Source organism: Pelophylax lessonae (genome assembly GCF_965119305.1).
Source record: "Pelophylax lessonae genome assembly, chromosome: 6".
Classification (NCBI taxonomy): Eukaryota; Metazoa; Chordata; class Amphibia; order Anura; family Ranidae; genus Pelophylax; species Pelophylax lessonae.
Genome location: NC_138773.1, coordinates 180,629,267 through 180,652,433, shown reverse-complemented (window position 1 = coordinate 180,652,433; position 23,167 = coordinate 180,629,267). Strand labels below are relative to the sequence as shown.

Genomic DNA, 23,167 nt, shown 5'->3' with positions numbered 1-23,167 from the left:
AGGGCCCACATCTACGACGAGGGTTCTTGCTCTTATTAGCCTGCGGAAGAAAGATAATCTTTCCCCTGTGAGACCTTTAATGAGGTCATCCAGGGTAGCTTCCTTGAAAGGGGAAATCAGTGAAGGCCTTTTTTGAAGTCTGGTCTGGAGACCAGCATTTGTGCCAAAAGACATGCCGAAGGACCACTGCCGAAACAGAGAGCCGAGCCACTAGGGGGGCGGCATCCAAAGACACATGACAGATAAACTATTGCCCCTGGACCAGATGGTCCACCAGCTCAGCAAAGGCAGGGGGAGCTGTTCTCCCTCCAAGTCAGGGCATAAAATCTTAGCCCACTCAGCGACACCAGGGCAATGGTGAATACCGGCCTCAGTGCCAAATCAGCGTACATATTTCAGGCCACAGGCTCAGTCTTCCTGTCAACTGGATCCTTAAAGGCTGGGGACTCTTCAACCGGAATCATGGTTGCCTTGCTCAATCTGGAAACCGCAGGATCCACCACCGGTGGCACTGTCCACTTCTTAAGAAGGGACTCCTCATAAGGGTATCACCTAGCAAATCGCTTAAGGACCCCAAGGGGATGCTTTGGTCGTCCCCACTCTTTAGCGACAATTCTGTCAAAACAGGCGGGAAAAGGGAACACCTTTGCCGCTCTGGATGGCTTTTGAGTGCCAAAAGGGAACCTGTGCCTATGTCACAGCTGCTTCCTCTATCTTTACGGTCTCACGCACAGATACAATCAGTGCTTCCATCAGCGCCTTTTCGTGCGTAGTTGCAGATGTGGAGGAATCATCCTCACTATCTGAGGATTCCGGGCGCGCGGTTGCAGACCCAGCAGGGAGACCTACGTCCACAGCGGCCGAATCAGATTAGGGATCTGATGAGACATATGAGGCAAGGGAAGGCGGGGGGCACTTTTTGCCAGCCAGGATGGATCCCTAGGCCTCAAGGACAGGCCCAGGCAGGACGGGGGCCCTCGCAGGAGCCCCCACCAGGTACAACCCCCCGCACAGCCGATCGTCCGGTCACCGGTGGCGCATCCGCCCCCTGCCCCCTTCGCCAGCATAGGGCCCTGCCCCCACCCAAGGAGGTGGAGCAGCCCCAGCATAAATGGAAGGGGGGGTAGGATGGGGGGACATATGAAGGGGAGTGCCTGATGGGAAGGAGGGAAACCCGGGAGTCCGACCGTCCCACGGAGGGGCCCACATCCACCCCAAAACCCTCCAGGGGGAGAGGGGGGACAGTTACTCACCATACCGGGAACCAGGCGGGCACCACTCCAGACAGCACCCCTCACCATTGAAATGGGGGGGCTGTCGGTCAGGAGGAATGCTGCGACTCGGGCCGAGACCCAGTCGTATTCGACCTCGCAAGGCGTATAACTCGCAGGCCAGCCCCCGACCGGTGAAGGTATGTTGCCGCTGACCTAGCGTGGGACCTTAGGTCTGCGCGCGCACGCTTGCCTGACTGGGGTGACCACTGGATCTATATTATCCAGCCCGTCGCCCAGTCTGGCAGTTGATTGAAGATCTCACAGGAAAAAAACAGGAGAAAAATTTCTATCTAAAAAGAAACAATTGCCAGGACCAGAGATCCCAGCAAGAAACTAGGTCCTTACTCCTGACTAGGCAGAAAAAAAAAAAACGTAAAAGTACCTATAGTAGTAAGACTCTTCATTATGTCATCCAGGGTAGCTCCAAACAGGCGATCTCCTTGAAAAGAAAGATCAAGGCTTTTTTAGAGGTCTGGTCCGCAGACCAACATTTGAGCCACAAAACACGCTGCCGAAGGACCACTGGTTCTAGACTGCTGAAAAAGACAGTCTAGAAATCAGGGGAGCCGCATCCAAAGAGGAATCACAGATAAACTGCAGCCCCTGGACTGCCTGGTCCACCAGCTTAGCAAAGGGCAGGGAGGAGCTGCTCACCCTCCAGGTCACGACGTAACAACTTAGCCCACCCGGTCAGAGTTTGTGACACCAGGGCAATTATGAGGACTGGTCTGAGTGGCGAGAAAGCCACAGTGAACATACTGCGGGCCACAGCCTCTGCCTTTCTGTCAGCCGGATCCTTAAAAGCTAGGGATTCTTCTACCGGAATAATGGTTGCCTTATTCAACTTGGAAACCGGGGGATCCACCACAAGTGGAACAGTCCACTTCTTAAGGAGGGACTCTTCAAAGGGGTACCACTTTGCGAATCGCTTAGTTACCACAAAGGGATGTTTTGGACATTACCACTCTTTTGTGACAAATCTGTCAAAATAGGAAAGAAAAGGAAACACCTTCACTGCTCTAGATGGCTTCTAAATGCGAAAGGGAAGGGCCCCATCCGTGGCAGCCAGATCAGATTTAGGATCTGAGGAGACAGATGAAGCAGGGGAAGGCGGGGGTTGCTTTTTATCACACCGCCACACAAAAGCCACCTCCAACCAGGACAAAATCTACTCCAGGACCGCCGTCAGCACATCAATGGATGGCTGGGACCCGGAGGGCCCCGCAGGCATTGAGAGAGGGTCAGGTGGGGAAATGTGCAGCAAAGACTCCATGAGGAAGAAGGGAACCCCACAAAAGTGCCAAAAAAACACTGCTAAGGGACACCCCCACTGTGCTGTTAACACCACCTGGTCGCCAGCAACACGGTCGGTCAGGAGGAAACCCAGTCGTATGCGACCTCGCGAGAGGTTTAACTTGCAGGCTAGCCCCAATCTGGTGGGGATATGTCCCGGCCGACCTATCGCAAAGCTGTGGTCTGCGTGCGCTCGCTGGCCAGACTGGGGTGACCACTGGATCTAGATTATTCAGTCCGTCGCCCAGTCCAGCAGTTGATTGTAGATCTCAAAGGAAAAAAAAAACAGGAGAAAAAATCTAACTAAAAAGAGAAAAATTGCCCGGACCAGAGATCCCGGCAAGGAACGAAGTCCTTACTCCTGACTAGGCAGAAAAAAAACTGGAGTACCTATAGCAGAGAGGGGAAGTATACCTCCTGGGACTGTCAAGTTCTTTTTCTGCCTACTGTCCTACTCTTGTAGGGGGCAGTATAAACCAAAGAGCTGCCCAACCTGGGCTCTAGCGATCACAGGATGATCACATTTAGCGTAAATAACAATCTAGCAAGGCAAGTGGGGAACATAAGAACCCTTAACTTCAGAAGGGCAAACTTTCCAAAATTGTACTTGTTGATGGAAAGGGTAAATTGGGACCGAACCCTGGGATCCCTGACCACAGAGGAAAAATGGGAATGCTTTAGGAACATATTAAGCAAAGGCATCTTGCAGTGCATTCCTATGGGAAATAAATTTAGAAGGGACAAAGCCAAACCTGGCTGGCTAAACCGGAGCGTTAAAAAACTTATTAGGGGAAAAAAATTGGCCTTCAGGAAATATATATCAGAGGGCACAGTATTGGCTTTCGACCAATACAAGGAGGCAAATAGGAAGTGTAAACACAAAATCAAGATGGCTAAAATAGACTTTGAGAGACAAATAGCGGAGGATAGCAAAAAAAACCCAAAGAAATTCTTTAAGTATATCAACAGCAAAAAAACTAGGGCAGAGCATATTGCACACATAATTAACAATGATGGGAGGATGGTCACAGGGGACACTGAAAAAGCAACCGTGCTGAATGCTTTTTTCTCATCAGTCTTTACACAGGAATCGGAGGGGTGCACTGACCATGACTGTATGGTTAGTAGTAATACAAAGGACTTGCCACTATGGCTAACAGAGGGTGAAATCAGGGAAAGGCTGGATAAACTCAACACTAACAAATCACCAGGCCCGGATGGCGTACATCCGAGAGTACTCAAGGAACTCAGTAAGGTTATATCCAGACCACTGTTCCTGATCATTGCGGACAGTATTAGGACAGGAGATGTACCAGGGGAGTGGAGGAAAGCTAACGTGATTCCGATATTCAAAAAGGGTCAGAGGTATATACCGGGAAATTATAGGCCTGTCAGTCTGACATCAGTAGTATGTAAACTTCTGGAGGGGATGATAAGGGACTATATCGTAGAGTTTGCTAAGGACAACAGCATCATCAGTAGTAACCAGCACGGGTTTACAAATGGGCGTTCTTGTCAAACCAATCTCTTAACATTCTACGAGGAGGTGAGCTGTGAGCTAGATAGGGGCAGACCAGTGGATGTGGTGTACCTAGATTTTGCTAAGGCGTTTGATACAGTTCCCCATAAGCGCTTAATTTATAAATTAAGGTCTGCAGGTATCGACAGCAGGGTTTGCTCTTGGATACGGAACTGGCTAAAAGGGCGTGTCCAAAGGGTGGTAATAAACAGCGCGTACTCAGACTGGTCTGAGGTAGTAAGCGGGGTCCCCCAAGGCTCAGTCCTAGGACCAACCTTGTTCAATTTATTCATAAACAGCATTGAGGACGGGATCAGTAGTTCAATATCAGTTTTTGCAGATGACACAAAATTAGGCAGGGCAATAACAGCACAGCATGAAGCAGATATCCTACAGAATGACCTGGACAAAATAACGGAGTGGGCAAAGACATGGCAAATGAGGTTTAACGTGGAGAAATGTAAGGTTTTACACTTGGGGACTAGAAACATAAAAGCACAATACACGTTAGGAGGGGAACCCTTGGGAGAATCAAAAATGGAGAAGGATCTGGGAGTCTTGGTTGATGATAGACTAGGCAACAGCATGCAATGTCAAGCGGCAGCTGCCAAGGCTAGCAGAATATTAGCATGCATAAAGAAAGGGATGTATTCCAGAGATAAGACTATAATCCTTCCACTTTATAAAACTCTGGTCCGACCTCATCTGGAGTATTCGGTCCAGTTCTGGTCACCAGTCCTCAGAAGGGATGTGTTGGAGCTGGAGAGAGTCCAGAGAAGGGCAACTAAACTAATTAGGGGATTGGAGGACCTTGATTATGAGGAGCGTCTGCAATCGCTTGATTTATTCTCCCTGGAGAAGAGACGCCTGAGGGGGGACATGATAGCAATTTTTAAATATCTAAATGGGGATCTAGGCTTAGAAAAAAAGCTGTTCAGTCGAAGGGATTGCATGAGAACTCGGGGGCATACAATGCGATTAGAGGAGAAGCGTTTTAACCTCAGGCAACGTGGGGGGTTCTTTACTGTTAGGGCTACAAGATTGTGGAATTCTCTACCACATGAGGTGGTTTCTGCGGGTAGTATGGTGGCTTTCAAAAGACTCTTAGACGTACATCTCAAGGATCAGAACATTCAGGGGTATGCAAGATGATTACAGCCACACACATCTACACAGGTTGAACTGGATGGACTTTTGTCTTTATTCAACCTCACCAACTATGTAACTTTGAAAAGAAAGAAGATCAGGAGCTGTGTACATCAATGAACGAAAGAGAAATTAGGTTTTGGGCTTATTTTGGACATAAAAGATAAGGTGGTGGAGATTACAAAATTGAGGCAGCCAAAGGAGGTTCTCAAGCTTTCTTTCAGAACTGGTAAGGAATAGTTGTAGGAAGCTTCATACGTGAAAAAGGCCATACAGTTTAAAGAATAAAATGTAATGGATTTACCCTTAAGCAAAGCCAACAATAAAAGTCCTTTTCTACAAAAGCAACTGCTTCCTAACTGGTTAGAGCACACAGGCTGGGAAAAAAAAGTTAAGAGAACTTTGTCATGTAGTAACATAATTCGCCTCAATGAAAATCGCCAGCACCCTCTTGTGGCTGTAACACATATCATGTTTGAAATGGGCTTTGATTCAGGAAGGTGAAAGATAATGGAGCCTCAAACATGAAGCTTCAGCATGACTGTTGTTAAGAGTGCCCTCTAGTGCATATTTAATATTATATTAAAATTTACAGTGGGGTTCTGTCAGCTTTATGAGGTTTCTGAATGAATAGAGGTTTTTTCAGATGTATGATAAGGTTTTGGCATATGTAGGATTGTGTTTGGTTTTGATACAAAGCATAACAAGGTTAAAATGGACACAAGATGATATGTCGTCAGATGCTTAATGCGTTTTTTTCAAATGCACAGTGGTTTTACTTGAGTGCACTATGACTTTCGGTCTGATCCAGGATGAGGTTTTACCAACAGCAAGATACAGTTGGGCTGTATGGTGTAGTTCACTGTATATACATGATATCCTCAATGCTGAAAAGGTAGTGTAAACTCTGTTTACAGTGAAAGCAAATCAATGTAATAAGAACAGTTGGAGCAGATAAGCTTACTAACCTTATTGTGTACAAGCACAATCCTAAGGCCTGGTTTAATAATTCCATATGCCATTAGAAGGTCTTGAACTTTTTTGAGCTCTGCTTTACATTTCTTGGTGGTGGAAAAATATTGTTTTCTTACTGGCAAATTCTTGAATAAATGTAAGACTGTGACTGTAGTTCCTAAAGTAAATAAGAACAAGGGATGTGAATGTATTATTTAGAATGATACTAAATTTGCAACAAAAATTGGCAAGCAAATAAATAACTTTATGGCACCATTCAATATCTAGAAATCTAAACACATCCAAGATCAGAATGACTACTCTTTACACAATCCATATATTAGGGTTGCACCGATACCGATGCCAATACTAAGCACTTGTACTCGTGCAAATACTCTATGCCTAAAACCAATACCTTTGCAATGCGATTTGAGCCTCAAATCGCACTGCAAAGAATCGCATGTGATTTGAACAGGAATGCGATGCGATTCCTGCCGAATAACATGCGGTTTCACGCACCGCTCCTGTGTAGACCCAGGCTCATCATAGTGACTTCAGCCTGGGTTCACAAAGAAATGCTATGGGAAACCGCATGTGATTCGAACAGGAATTGCACAACATTCCTGTTTAAATCACATGAGATTCTTTGCAGTGTGATTTGAACCTATTCATATTCATTTTGTATGGCTCTTAAAAAAAAACAGGTATCCGTGCATTCCTAATAAAACACATATATACAGTATCTCCCAAAAGTGAGTACACTCCTCACATTTTTGTAAATATTTTAATATATGTTTTCATGTGACAACACTGAAGAAATGACACTTTACTTCAATGTAAAGTAGTGAGTGTACAGCTTATATAACAGCGCAAATTTGCTATCCCCTCAAAATAACTCAACACACAGCCATTAATGTTTAAACCACTGGCAACAAAAGTGATTACACCCCTAAGTGAAAATGCCCAAGTTGGGCCCAATTAGCCATTTTCCCTTCCCGGAGTCCCCTGGTCCCTAGAAGTTCAACATGGCACCTCATGGCAAAGAACTCTCTGAGGATCTCAAAAAAAGAATTGTTGCTCTACATAAAGATGGCCTAAGCTATATGAAGATTGCCAAGACCCTGAAACTGAGCTGCAGCACAGTAGCCAAGACCATACAGCGGTTTAACAGGACGAGTTCCACTCAGAACATGTATCATTGTGGTCGACCAAGGAAGTTGAGTACATGTGCTCAGCGTCATATCCAGAGGTTGTCTTTGGGAAATAGACGTTTGAGTGCTGCCAGCATTGCTGAAGAGTTGGGGAGTCAGCCTGTAAGTGCTCAGACCATACGCCGCACACTGCATTAAATTGGTCTGCATGGCTGTCGTCCCTAAAGATAATGCACAAGAAAGCCTGCAAACAGTTTGCTGAACACAAGCAGACTAAGGACATGGATTACAGGAACCATGTCCTGTGGTCTGATGAGACCAAGACAAACTTTTTTGGTTCAGATGGTGTCAAGTGCGTGTGGGGGCACCCAAGTGAGGAGTACAATGACAAGTGTGTCTTTCATACAGTCAAGCATGGTGGTGGGAGTGTCATGGTCTGGGGCTGCATGAGTGCTGTCGGCACTGGGGAGCTACAGTTCCTTGAGGGAACAATGAATGCGAACATCTACTGTGACATACTGAAGTAGAGCATGATCCCCTCCCTTTGGAGACAAGGCCGCAGGGCAGTATTCCACATGATAACGACCCCAAACACACCTCCAAGGCGACCACTGCCATGCTAAAGAGGCTGAGGGTAAAGGTGATGGACTGGCCAAGCATGTCTTTTGAGGGGGGATCCTCAAATGGAAGGTGGAGGAGAGCAAGGTCTCTAACATCCACCAGCTCCTCTTGTAATGGAGGAGTGGAAGAGGACTCCAGTGGCAACCTGTGAAGCTCTGGTGAACTCCATGTCCAAGAGGGTCAAGGCAATGCTAGAAAATAATGGTGGCCACACAAAATATTAACACTTTGAGCACAATTTTGACATGTTCACTTAGGGGTGTACACACTTTTGTTGCCAGCGGTTTGTTTAGACATTAATGGCTGTGTGTTGAGTTATTTTGAAGAGACAGCAAATTGACACTGTTATACAAGCTGTACACTCACTACTTTACATTGTAGCAAAGTGTAATTTCTTCAGTGTTGTCACGTGAAAAGATATCATAAAATATTTACAAAAATGCAAGGGGTGCACTCTTTTGTGAGATACTGTATATAGGAAGGCTGACTGCAGGTCAGCCTGCATTTGTAGAAGGAGTCTAGCTCCATAAATACCTGCACTCAATCCTCTCACCTCTACATTGGTCTATCATCCTTTTTGTTGATAGAATACTTCATCTTTTAGAAGATGAGGGAGAGAATATACATCAATTTTGAGTAATTTAACAAAGCAGGAGGAGGAAGTAGTTTATTTCTTGCAGATGGGGTCCCTTGCCTGACACTGGAAGTTAATTTACTCTCAGCTGTGTAAGGAGTGTCTGTGATGGTTGGGGTTGTACTCCATTCCCACCTGATGCCCGATTAGGGGAAACGGGTTGGAGGGAGATAGCCCAACCATCACTCCACACAGTCCGTTCTGCAGGCGGCCGTGTTTTTTTAATTCATTTTCATTTTTGTCTACATTCACTATGACCCATTTTGTCCAATAAAAGTTTTATCCCAAGGATAATGCACCATCCAGTTCCTTTTTTTTCCCTCCTACATGGATTACATTCATCCCTCTGGTATGTTAATATTTGAGAGCAAGTAAGAGACACAGCCGTTCATCATTAGGATTGCGGCAGTCGGGGAGTGTTGAATTTGTGTTCAGCAGTGCAGTCCTGAGTTCTGACAGCTGGTCCCAGGAGACACAAAGGAGCAATCAGCAGGTGTTGAGCTGTCTTTAGTCAGAAGACCATGTGAGACCAGCGTGGATTGTTAGGACTCTTTCACACATATAGTCCGTCAAACGGACTCCGCTTTTCTCAGCGGGGGATCGATCCGCCGATCCCCCGCTGAGCAGGAGAATGGCAGCTGTTCTCCGCACTGTGTGTGGAGACACAGCTGTCACAGCCCCATACATCTCTATGGGGGAATCGGATGAGAACGGACCGTCGGTCCGTTCTCATCCGATCCGATCCGCTGGACGGATGGAAAATATGGTTTCCATCCGTTCAGATTTGACGGATCGGATGTCAGCGGACATGTCTCCGCTGACATCCGATGCCCCATAGGGATGCATGGGGGGACCGTTCAGATCCGCCAAAAAAACAGACAGGCGGATCTGAGCGGTCCGCCTGTGTGAAAGGGGCCTTACAAGCTATCCCGCTGCTACTATCTAGTAAGCGGCTAATTTACATTCTTCTTGCTGGATGGGATTGTCATGACGCTCCTCAGTGAATTGCTATAGCGGGCGTCACTATTAAGTTGGATTTTGATGGAAAGGAGGAGGATTTTTTTTTTCCCTTGGATACACAAATCAAATCAGACTTTGGGTGATTTACCAGTCTGAGGGACAATTTTCATTATTTTTTATTCATTATTATTTTTCAGATTTGTTTTTTTATAAACATCTGTTGGGGGTTTTCTATCATCTCTCCAGCATTAGAGAACATAACTAGGTATATTGGTTTTTAATAGGTGTCATTTTGGTTTTTCAACTTTCACTCACTACCTAAAGAGTTTGTTTTTTTATATATATCTATCTGAAGAGAATATATTGGCACATTATTATCTTGTGTTACTTGTTTTTCAATGTTTTGGGTTATGTAGCCACTTTGTTTTTGTTTACACAGGTGAAGACTTTATCTTCCTTTTTTGACAGCGCACTCATTTCTTATACACAACCCTCTCACCTCGTCGACGTTAGCTTTCACGTTACTGGTTCTGCATGTCAGGATGCCGACAGTGCCACAAGGTTTTCTACACCGCAGTAGTCCGCATGACTCTTGTATGGAAAATTCTAATTTTCCCCAAACTGGGCACTGGTTTTGCCAGGTTACTGCTATCGGATTGCTGCATCCCTGGTACACTTACTTTCACTGGTTTCGTTACAGCATTGTTATGTTACGAAAATATTGTGCTTTTTGCAAAAGGATTTCTTCTCATCCGCCCTTTCATGCTATCCATTCATACGATTCAAATGTTCTACATAGTATCGTTTAGCCTAGCACAATTACTGTTAATTACTTTACCTTTTAGCTTCAAACTACCTTAACTCTTTACTAAACGTTTATCAAATTACAAATACGTCAATATTTTCGTACGATTCATTTTTCGTTACTTACAATATTCATGCATTTGCATCTCACTTATCTCTTACTTTGGTTATTTCCGTAGCCGCGGTGCCATCGGTTCCATTTGGATATGTTCCTCAGTACATACAATTTACACCTTGGGACATGTGTCATGTTGTAACATATTTTAAGGTACTGTTTGTTAAATATCCAGCAGCTGTTACAATACTGTCGATTAAACTGTATATTGGTCATACTTCACATATATTGTCTGGTTGATTAGACATTTGCACTGTGGGTAGATCTTGTTACTTAACCTAGGGCCCAGGTAACATATTGACCAGGCGGTGGTTTTATTTTGTTTTTTATCTCCCATAATTTCCCCCAGGACTTACAAGTCTGAGTTTTGGTGCAGTCAATACAGGTGGGTATTTCCTCAAAGTCACACATTATAATATATTCAAAACATTCGCTTCTTATCACATACACATCAATTTTGTTGTACATACAGTACATCATTTATCCTGTCGCTTACGGTGTTACACCACTACAGTTGTCACCCGTCAAGCTTACGAGTACCTACAGCTTGAGATGTTCGTTCTTTAATTGACTTCTTTGGTGGCAAGTTTCCTCATCCATTAACAGATGCGTCATACATTTACGACATATCGCAACACTCACACCTCTTACCTGACACGTTTACAGGTAACTAAGGCCTTCTTTTACATTGTTAATTTGCCTAGTGCGCCTCAGGTAACTTGGCCTCTATCACATTCAAGGACTGACACGCTTTCAGTCCTGTGCAACTCGAGTTTTCATTTGCTAACTGACCCACTATCACCATAGCAAGTTCGCTCCTTGCACCACCTAACACCTAACTAAATAATTTTTAAATATATATGCATATGTATATTTACAATAGATTTGTTCTTGGTTGCATAGGTCATGTCACAGGCTTCGGACATCAAAGAATCTGCCTCCATCCCACCATCTCCTGCCAGGGTATCAGAACATGGTAGCATGCCCTCTCTGAGATCCTGGACCCTCCCTAAGCTCATGACCGAGCTGCAGCGCAGGGGTATATCGTACCCAGCTTCGGCTCGTAAAGCTGAATTTTTCAGACTATTATTACCCAGTACACCAGGCACCAACACTGAGCAAGTTACCTTAAGCACGGTTGCCACATACCTCTCACAAATTCACACTACCCATAGCTCATTGGCGACCTCCTTTCTTGAGTTACAAGCCAGAGTAGATGCATTGGAAAGACCCCAGAGGCATCCTCCATTTTAAGGACACCAGCATTTTCCAAGAAACCCACTGTCTCACCTATTAGCCTCAGGCAAGGGCGCTAGTACCCTCTCTGTTACCACAGCTCATTTCATACCAGTGAATATAAAGAAGGATATTATTTCTAGACGGTAAAGATGTAAATTTGGCCTCCCTTTTAATAGTTGCCCACGATATAGCCGACAACAAGTCATACGTTTGAGGTGATGTCTTCGTCGTGGTGAAGACCAGGGACCATAGGCTAAACCATAAGCTCTCCATCCCAGACTTTGTCCTTGCTTTTAGTATTTTCAAGGGTGTATTTTGCTCTGTAAACCACATAGGAGGGAGGAGCTTGATAGGCAATAATGGAGTCGGGTCAGAAATACGTCAGGTCGGCCTTTTCTTAACTACCAATGTTCCTTTTCCGCAAAGGCTGCCACTATTCTGGCCCAGCACCAGGTAGTTAAAGGCTGGAGAGGCATAGACACAGAGTTATTTTTCCAGCATTTTGCTGGACTTAGGTCTCCAGTTGGTGCGATTTGCCAGTCATCCACACACTACCTACTGGTGCCCCAATGCGGAACCCCCATCCTACCAGACACATCCAGAGCATCCACAGGTTTACTCCTGGCCCCAGCTCATACAGCACAACTAGATAAGCTAGGGTGCCTAGTTCAATTTTTCAGGTAATGCACAGATTTGCAAAAATTGCAATCAAGCCACGTGCAATTATAGTCAGTGCCGCCTCCTGCATGACTGTGCTATTTGTTATAAGGCTCAACTCTAGACTTTCATTACCACAATCCACAACTGAGTGTAAAAATCTACTGTCGACAGCCACGGATATGGAGGCAGTGGATTGTTTACTCCAAGCCGAACTAGAAAAGGGTTTTACCATAGGGCCGTTCGTGACACTGCCATTCCACAACTGGAGAGTTAACCCGGTTGGTCTGGTTAGGGGTAAATTCTCCAATAAATTACGTTTAATTTACGACTTGTCGGTGCCTCATTCTTCTCAGGTGCCTAGTCTTAATTCCTTGATCCCATCTGTAGAAATTTCACTCAAGTATACGTCAGTTGATCAGGGTATCCAGTACATTATCAGTATGGGTAAGTACACATGGCTGTCTAAAGCCGACATTTCTGATGCCTTCAAGCTTCTCCCCATAGTGCCTTCCCTCTGGAAGTGGCATGGTATCAAGTGGAGAGGTCTGTATTAATTAGCTAACAAACTTACATTCGGGTCCAAAATTAGTTAATTTTTTTGCACAGGCACTAAATTGGATTCACGTGCATGAAGCACATTGTCAGAGAGTTATTCACTATCTAGATGATTACCTTCTTATTAAAAGTGCTCAACAAGCCCCCATTGATCTACAGACGCTCATGACACTTTTTTCTGCACCTAACGTCCCAGTGGCAGCTAAGAAAGTTGAGGGCCCGGCTACTGCACCCACCTTTCTGGTGATTATGTTAGACACCCAGGCTAGTCTGCCTGCGGACAAATTAGTCAGAATTACAGACCATATACATTCGTTTATGAGCTCCCAAGCCTGTACCAGGAAGGAACTGCAATCACTGCTGGGTATGCTAAATTTTGCTATGACAATAATTCCCCAAGGTAGGTCCTTAATTTCTAGGTTGCTGGCATTGTTACCCATTACCCCCGACTCGGATTCACGGATAAAACTAGATCCCGCGACCTTATCTGATTTACACATGCGGGACGAGTTCCTTCAGTGTTGGAACGGCATTGCCATGTTCATTCCTGCAGTGTCAGTGTCTTCTCCCCAAGCTATTACCGATGCTGCAGCTACCAAAGGCTATGCAGCAATTTTTTCACTCGCTGGTTAGCAGGACCATGGCCAGACAAGTGTCTGGCAATTCCCAGGCTTGCAACAACGTCATCGCTTTTTGAAATTTACCCTATAGTTTTCACAGCACAGGTGTGGGGTCACCAATGGACAGGTAATACTGTAGTTTTCTCCACAGGTAATCAGGCCACCGCCGAAATAATTAACAAAGGTAGGTCCAGTTAATTACTTATCATGTCCTTCGTATGCAGGTTTATTTGGCTGTCCCTCCAATACAAATTCCATTTTCATTGCAAATTCATCAACGGTGTAGATAATACAGCCGCGGGTGCTTTATCACAATCTAATTATCCACTGTTCTTCCAGCAGGTTCCAGATGCAGATGCCATCGCCACTCCGGCTCTGCACTACTCACTGTTAACAATGGATTAGATACTCACTGGGCCTGTGCGATTGCATTGATCAACAAGTCACATTAGCCAACACAAAAAAGGCGTACAATACGGCTTGGAATACTTTCCAGTCGTTCCAGTCCCAGTATCCCGGGCTAAATTACTATGACATGACATATAAATACCTGCTGGCTTTCATAGCCTACTGCCACTCCCAGCTTATACTCTCTCACAACACCATTAAGACACATTTGGCAGGAATTCAGCACTTTACGTTCTTACTGCACCCCGATAGGCCCTCAGTTTTTTCGGCAAATCCCATTAAAGCCGCATTAAAGGGGATTCAGAGTCATCCCCCTGCTTTGGCCAGCAGTCTACCTATTACTGGGCATATATTCCACAACATGTCCAATATGCTTTCCAGGTCCCCCTTCAGGCTACTATCTAGCCTGGTTCTCAAGGCAGCCATATTTCTGGCCTTCTATGGGTTCTTAAGACCAGGCAAACTTACATGTACTGGTACTTAGTCCCATATTCTCCTGATTAAACAGTTAATTAGATACCCCAACCATTTCCGGTTGCACCTAGACATATGCAAGACACAGCAGACTGGAGCCGGCACCGATAGTACGTTTTTGGAGACCCATACTGCTTGGTGCCCCATAGAAGTCCTAGACCAACTCATGGCACAGTTTGCAAACAAATCCAAGGATAGTCTGCTTTTACCATTTCAAAGTACACCGCTTACTACAACACAATTCATTAAGCATTGCTGCATCCTCCTAGTGAACTTAGGCTTAGACCCTTAGTTATACTCTGGCCATTCCTTCAGAATAGGAGCTGCTCCGGCAGCCTCTCACCAATGAGTTCCCATTCACATCAATAAGAAGTTAGGTAGGTGGAATGCATCCTGCTACTCCAGGTATATCCCGGATCCACACGTTGAGATGTCTCACACATTTTCACATTTGGCTGACTAGTCTGTTATGCAAATTGTTCAATAAACCCCTTTTCTCTTTCATCCAGGAAAGCTCTTTTCAGGCTGAGCTAATCAAAATGACCACCGTTGATCACAGTTAACTGATCACAGTCAAATGGCTTTGGGAGACCTACATTCTTGCATTAGATCTTTTACACTGAATGGTAAAACAAATAAATACACTGAAGCAGAAAGTCATAGAGTTTCGTGTGCCATTAGGAGCGTGATTAGCTACACCTGATTGAGTTAAGTCATTTTACGAGGGGGTGATCCTTTTTCCAACTCAGTGATTCGGTTTTTGATTTAAAGAGCTAATACAGCTGGATAAAACAAAAACTGTCTGTCTTCATTTCAAGCTGCAAAGCAACAAAATGTGATTACTTTGAAAGTAGGGGTTGATTCTTTTCTATACCCACTGCATATACACACAGAAAAATCATAATCATCTTTTCCAGATGTCTAAATAGATATACCCTTTATCCTATCAACTTTGCTCCTGAGGAGGCAGGATACATTTATTTTGTTTTCAGAATAAAATCACATCCCTTATTGGAGAAGTCTCTCTTCAAGGCCCATTTGAACACACGCCAGAAATAGGGTAGAAGCTTTAAACATAATTCCAAAAGCTTAGACTGCCAAGTGCTAATGCTTACAGTAACTTGATTGCTCTCCACCACTGGCCATTGCTGGGGAGAAACCTAGGCACTTTAAGCATTAACACTTGTCAATCTAATCTTTTGAAACTATGTTAAAAGCTTCTACTCTAATTTTGGATTGTGTTCAAATGGGCTTTAAAGGAAATCGTGAGGGCTCGTTTCTGTGCCACTCATCTGAACAGGAAGCGTCCTAAATGCTGTTCTCAATCATCTTTAAATTATCTACACCCAGTACTTCCTTATCTAGCCCCTCTGAAGTTCGCTCTGACTGTGTGTCAGTTTTAACATAAACCTGAAATTATTTGACTTTCACCTGAAAAGGCCACAGAGATCTGGCTTAAGTGAGGTACACACTATAAGAAAATTGGGCGAACGAGCGTCCGATTTTCCTCGTTTCACAGCAAATCGGAACCAAGGAACGAAAATTGGTACAAAAATTCTCGTGCGACAAAGGCTTTTTTTTGTTTTGTTTATGGTTTTTGATCATGCGCAGTGTTTCTTTTCTGATTTTTCTTGTACAAAAATGGTACACATTAAACAAAAGTCATTTGTTTTGTTCCTGTACAAAAAAAATTTTGGAGTCTGTTCCTTTCAGAATTTTTGTACAAAAATTTGGAATCGGTTGTCGAAAGTCGTGTACACACTATGCGAAAATCGTACGAAAATTCTTTGAACTAAAATGTTCGCCCGATTTTCTTATAGTGTGTACTAGCCTATGGGACTTAGGATGTTCAATGTGTATGTTAATTTCAATATTATTATTAATGTGTAACCATCACTAACAACTTTACACTACTGTGGCGCCTGGGTGCAGAATGTATATAGGAAACTTATGCTTTGAGAAGCCATTGGGTTCTCACTCCTAACTACGTCTGCTAGCCAGTATGCCAGTAACATGATTTTTTCAGCACATATTTTCTAATACAGTATTTAGTTGTATTAAAACCAAACCGCTCACAGGAGTACTGACTTTTTTGTACATATTTTTTGCAAAGTATGCAATTTGTATGCTTTTTTTGGCTCCATTTTAAACTGCATGTTTGCAGATTAAAGGCCATGGCAGATGAGCAATCCAAACTTGCCAAGAAAAGGACAACTAAAAGGCTGCTAAGCATCTTTTATGGAGTTGCACTCTAGCTAGTTAGACTAACAAGATATCACACCCTCACTAGCAAATGGAATTCTGCAGAGTTAAAGTGATACTAAACATATACTGGTCAATTTACATTGCCCCTTCTATTTATGGATGTGGATAATGGCACTGTAATTATTTTAATAAAAAAAATAAAAATAAAAAAAACACGTCTTAGTATCTTTTTCCTAATCAATATGTAGCTGTCACATGACCCAGCTCTTTCCCCAGACTCTCTGCAGGGCAAAATAAGCAGGAGGAGATTTTAGTCACATGTTCAACATTTAAAAAAAATACCCTTTGGAATACAAAGTAAAAATAAATAACTAACATTAAACTGTTTTATACTGTCAAATGTATATTTGAAGGGGGCATGGCGACCGCTCAGCAAGATGACCGCGTGACTCTAGAGCTTCGTCTGGCTCCCGGGCTTGTCCACATCTACCACAGCCTCTGATCCTCCCATTGCCACCTCTCAGCTCTCAACGTGCAGCCGAACTCCCGCAGCTGCGATAGGGATGCGTCGGCGCCACCGGGACACTATGCCTGTAAAGAAAGTATCCAGCTTCTTTCCACCCACTAGATCCGGGCTCCCCCAAAAGGGCGGCGGAGACCAAAACTCAGACGGTGGCCACAGACCTCCAGCGGCCGCTTTGACGACACTTCTGCAAGATGAGAGCCAGAATACAAAAAACCCTCCAGACAACACAAGCCCTGGCCAATCAACACAGTCTCTCCAGAGCCCTGTAAAGTCTAAACCAAGAAGAGCTCACTCCGATGAATGAGGAGAAGAACCTTCTATAGATGTGAGTACTGACTGAATAAATCCCAGCATGATACTCTAAGGGCTGATCCCTTTGCTGCCTTTCCTACCACAGGACAGCCTGTATCAGCCCCAACACTAAAAGAAATGCTTCTGTCACTCAGAGCTTCCCTACAATCTGACATACTGTCCTCTCTCTCCCACTGCAAACTTGAATTACAGGAATAAAGGGGGCAGAGTGGGTAACATGGAAGATAAAATGTGTAAGGTCACCACCTCTTTTAACAACCTAGTAGATTCACATACAGACCATCAAGAAGAAATAGCCTTCCTAAAAGCAAAAGTGGCTGACCTAGAAGACAGGTCACGCCGCAACAATTTAAAAATAAGGAGCATTCCAGAATCCTTAAAACCCCCCCAATTACCTCATTGTGTCCAGAATCTATTTAAAGAAGTGGTGCCTAACCTCACCTCCGCAGACCTAACAATCGATAGGATACATTGTATCCAAAAATCGTCCTCCCTTCCACCTGAACTACCCCATGATGTCTTACGCATACACTTCTTCCAGGCCAAAGGAAAAATACTGGAAGCATTTTGTCGCAATGACCAACTTAGAACGCAAGCAGCAAATATTCAAGTCCTTCCAGACTTTTCCCAGTGTACACTCCAGCTGACGCAATCTGAACTCTATTAACAAAACCCTGCGAAACAACAAAATTGTTTATAAATGCAAGTATTCAGCAAAACTGAGCGTGATCAACATTTGGAAATCATTTCCAATATCATCATTGGACGAAGGCCTCAAACTTCTTCAAAACTGGGGAATCATTCCTGATGTACAAGCATCTTCTACCGATTCCTCTCGCTATCCGCCTAAACATGTCCATCCTGACTGGCAAGTCGTATCCCTGAAATCATCAACCTCCTTATCACGCATCACCTAAGGCTATTTAATTATTGTCAAGCAAGTCTCTTCCGTGCAGAGGATGTGTATGATGTGTGGCGCTGCTACCATGCATCCGAGCGTGACTATATATACTTTTTCTCACGATATAATTCCTATACACGAATCGACATGGCTACTGCAGAAGGTGTCTTCATCTAGCATTGCTGATATCACATGGTCCGATCATGCCGCTATCTTTATGTCTCTGCTAGATAAGGGCACCAATCAACCAGTGTTCGTGTGGCATTGCAATAACTCTTTATACCAAAACACAGAGTTCCAAAAAAAATATTTCCAATCATCTACATTAATTTTTCCTCACTGAATAAACTCCCAGACACAGACCTGTATATCCTATGGAATACACACAAACCCTTTGTGAGAGGCGTGCTATTTAAATTGGGATCCAAGGCTACAAAAACAATATTACAAAAAATAGTGCAGCGCTTAAAATGATGACAATAATATTATATAAATAAAAAGTCCATAGAAATAGAAGATATTAAGTGGAGATGCCTCTAGTGTGAGAAAGGAGTGGATCAAACACCAATTCAGTGAGACCTTCCACCAGTGAGTAATACTGCCTCTCACCTCCAATCCTTGACCACTAAGGGTCATCAGGCAAATATAAGCAGGGATTGCTGATGCAAATCCTTTAAAGAAATCCAGAACTTCCACACTTGACAACTAGGGGTCATCAGCAAGGCAAGTAAGGAAATAACATGTAGCCTCCACACAAATCCTGGGCTTAATATGGATAGATCATCATACAAGGAAAGAAAGAAAAAGATCTAACTGCTCTCTGTCTTCCTTGTTAACTTTATTAGTTGAGATAAAAGGTACTTACAAACGAAGCACTGTCTCAGTGCTTAATGCAGGCATGATACAAACAATTGCACGTCTTCCACCATGGGCGGCCGCGGGTTACGCCAAGCTCCTTCCCCCCTGTACGCGTTACGTCACTGGGCGTGACTTCGTCAGCGGGGCTGGAGCAACGTCTAACCCCCACTCATTAAATATACTGTAGCCTAGCAACATGACGCTACAGTGAGTTCGCCAGGAAGTAAGGGAAGCCGCACCGCTGCATTCTCCTTATACTGGGACCCGCCCTATGTTATTAACCCTGGGGAACATTTTCAACAAAATGTCAACTAATAAAGTTAACAAGGAAGACAGAGAGCACTTAGATCTTTTTCTTTCTTTCCTTGTATGATGATCCGTCCATATTAAGCCCAGGATTTGTGTGAAGGCTACATGTTATTTCCTTACTTGCCTAACTGATGACCCCTAGTGGTCAAGTGTGGAAGTTCTGGATTTCGTTAAAGGATTTTTTATCAGTAATCCCTGCCTATATTTGCCTGATGACCCTTAGTGGTCAAGGATTGGAGGTGAGAGGCAGTATTACTCACTGGTGGAAGGTCTGACTGAATTGGTGTTTGATCCACTCCTTTCTCACACTAGAGACATCTCCACTTAATATCTTCTATTTCTATGGACTTTTTATTTATATAATATTATTGTCCTTATTTTAAGTGCTGCACTATTTTTTGTTTTATTTTTACTGAGGTTTGTTTGGTTTGACCTTGATTAAGTGTTCAAGTGCTCATACTTGAGACACTTAAAAATGAATTACTATGCACTCAATAACAGAGCAGGGAAATTCCTTGCACAGAAATTGAAAACTCAAAGAACCAAAATGTATATTTGAAATCAAATCTTTATTATTTTTTTAACAATAACATGGTGTGGGCAGATTTGGTGCCCCTCCAGCCAGTGTCTTAGAATAACAGGGAGGAGAAGCCTCTATTAATCTAGATGTAATATCCCACCTGCATTGTGTTTAGCTGGTTAGTGGGCATAGAGGAGGAGGCAGGGAGTGGGCTGTCATCTACCACTGTGTGTACACCCACATGTGTGACTCTATAGTCACAAGGGCTGCTTAGATGTGATAGGGAGGAAATTCTCAGCATAGAAACTCAATAAAAACTGAGCATGTGCAGAGTGGTCATCACAGCTGCAAAATCCCTAACTGAAATGGGGACATGAACAGAAGGTGCACATAGAGAGCAGCAGGATCAACCAGGATTTTTGCAGACTACAGAAAATGAATCTCATAGTGATTGAATATGAACAGCATGTAATACAGCATTTATTCATAGTTTTTATGATGTGGGTTTAGTGACACTTTAAGAACCAATGAGGGCACAATTCCTTTAGGTGAAGAGGTTTTCCCACCTGCATGGTTTCGCCAAGATGCATTGACAGCAGTAAAACTGCCTGCCTGACATGGCCCTAATGGCCAGCTTACACAAGAGCTTTCTGCCAAAAGGTTCTAAAGAACCTTGTGGGCGAATAGTTCCTAGAGTGGGCTAAACACTATTTGGGGAAAACATTCATAGGACAAAGGAGATGTCTATTACTTTTAGTTCTATGATAACCTTGAACTGTGTATAATAGGTTCCTTGCAAAGTTTGAGGCACCATAAAAAAAATCAGATCTTAGTGAAAAACAACATTCAAATCAGGTAAGCTTAAAGAATAAAAGCATTTCAACATTAGGAAGTAAATTAATCTTTCTGGTCTCTACATCAGTGGACATTACTGAACACTTTACCTCTGCTGTAAGTAAATACTCCTATACGCTGCTGAGTCTCAGCCTGGCCGGGGCAAGTCTAGTGTTTATAAGCTCCAGGTGACTTTCTTGCAGCACATTCAAAGGGTTGAAGATGGGGTTTGATGAATGTTGGGCTGAAGATGGAATGTATTTCCCATCTTCAGCTTGGCAAAATGAGCCAATAAAAAACAATAGGCCAGCTAAAGAAAATGAACAGGATACCTTTACAAAAGAAGTAGGTATTTATTTATGCACAGGTGGGTCAGTGGAAAAGTTTGATTTTTTTTAAATTATTTTTAGAATGAATTAATCATTCAAAAATCTATAATGAACTATATACCTAGTCACACACCTTATAATCTGATAGTAGTAGCTCTCTAAATCACCCTTAACCTTACATGTCAAAATTAGTATTTCTTGCTAGAAACCTATGTTGAAGCCCCAAACATTAAATCATTTCTTAAAGCAGAGGCACTGGAGAGTAAAATTGTGTTTTTTGTAACTCTTTTTGTTATGTCACATAATATTTGCTCAGACGTTTATCAAAAGCAAATTTTCAGGAACCAATACACCTCAATTCATTTTAGTGCACTCAAACACAATATAACACCCAATTTTTTTGTAAGATATAAAAGATGATGTTGCACCAAGTAAATAGATTGTCAAAAGTTAAAATTGCACACACCTGTGAAATGATGACAGACTATGGTACCCAAAATTATCCATAGATGACACTTTAAAAGTCTTTACAGGTTTAGAGTTAAACGTGAGCTCTGATGCTAGAAATATTGCTATTGTTATCACAAGGGATGAACAACATCCCTTGTGTTAGCTTTGGAAGTGACAGGTACTCTTTTTGGAGAGATCAGGGGGCTATTAGACCTCTGATCCCTCCTCTGCCCTCCAAGGCAGCTGATCAAACAGAGATATGTTTGATCAGTAACTTCAAAGGCCGTATTGGCCAAAGGAACACAGCACTAAAATCTAAAGTGAAGAAATCCTTGTCACTTCCATCTTCACTTGTCACAGAGGAGATGGGGAAATGGATGCTCATCCATCGCCTCTGCATGTAGCGGACCTGACTGCTTTCAGCAGTTCCGGGCTACCCAGTGGAATGAGAGAGACAGTGGAACAGCAGCAGGAAGGGGGCCTTCTTCCGGTTCCTGTAAAATTGGCGGCTCAGGTGGCTGTGAAGCTGCTGGGATCACTTTTACCAAATATCTGACCGCCGGCTGTAAAAATCTATACCAGGATCATGGCTGCAGCTGCCACCATGATCATGGTATAATGGCTTCCCACCCAGGATGTATAAATACAGCATTTTGTTTTAGGCAAAATATATATTTTAATTGTTTATTTTTTATCAATTTACAAAATGCAAAGTGAGCAAACAGAAGAGAAATCTAAATCAAATCAATATTTGATGTTATTACTATTTGGCTTCAAATCTGCATCAATTCTTATGCTGGCCATACACTATACAAAAAAATCATCCGAAATTCAGTCATTTTGATAGTTCTTTCGTTTTTCGGCCAGATAATGGGCATGAATCAGTAATCGGTTGTGATGTTTTTGAAATGAAAAAACAAAGGATACGTTTGGAAATTTTCTGCCGAACGAAAGATAAAATGAAAGGTTAATGTGTTTCTCGACCAAACTGTTTGCACTAGGTATATGTGAAAAAACGAACAAAAAACAGATTCATTTATGTCCATTAAACGATTCATCAGTCATTACATGATGGCATGATCCTTTGCTCTAACGGTCGAGTGCTAGTTTTTCGAAAATGAGTTTGAACAATTTTTGATATAGTGTATGGCCAGCATTACACTTGCACAAAGTCAGGGATTTTGTAGGATTAGAGTCAGGTGTTTGATTAAATATTTATTCCAAGCAGGGGCTAATGATCATCAATTTCATATGCAAATTGAAACACAGTCATTAACCTAAACAGAAACAGCTTTGTAGGATGCTTTAAAATGGGTGAAGAACAGCCAAACTCTGCTACTAAGGTGAGGTCATGGAAAGGTCATACACCATGACAAAACAGACCACAGCTTTAAAACACAAGGTCGTTATACTGCATCAATTAGTTTCAGTGGAATGCCTCCTCCATTAAATACCTGGGTATTCACATTCCCGCATGGCTCGTAAATCTCTACGAC

General features: G+C 43.2%; 1 protein-coding gene across 4 annotated transcripts in view; it reads right to left on the bottom strand.

Annotated features, from left to right (window-relative positions):
• Nucleotides 1-23,167, bottom strand: part of PMS1 (PMS1 homolog 1, mismatch repair system component) — a 160,763-nt gene that overhangs the window by 125,377 nt on the left and 12,219 nt on the right. For all 4 annotated transcript variants that reach the window (XM_082260227.1, XM_082260228.1, XM_082260229.1 and 1 more), the window contains exon 5: nucleotides 6,201-6,364. In XM_082260227.1, the coding sequence (XP_082116353.1) occupies nucleotides 6,201-6,364 (164 nt within the window). The remainder of the gene's footprint in view (nucleotides 1-6,200; nucleotides 6,365-23,167) is intronic.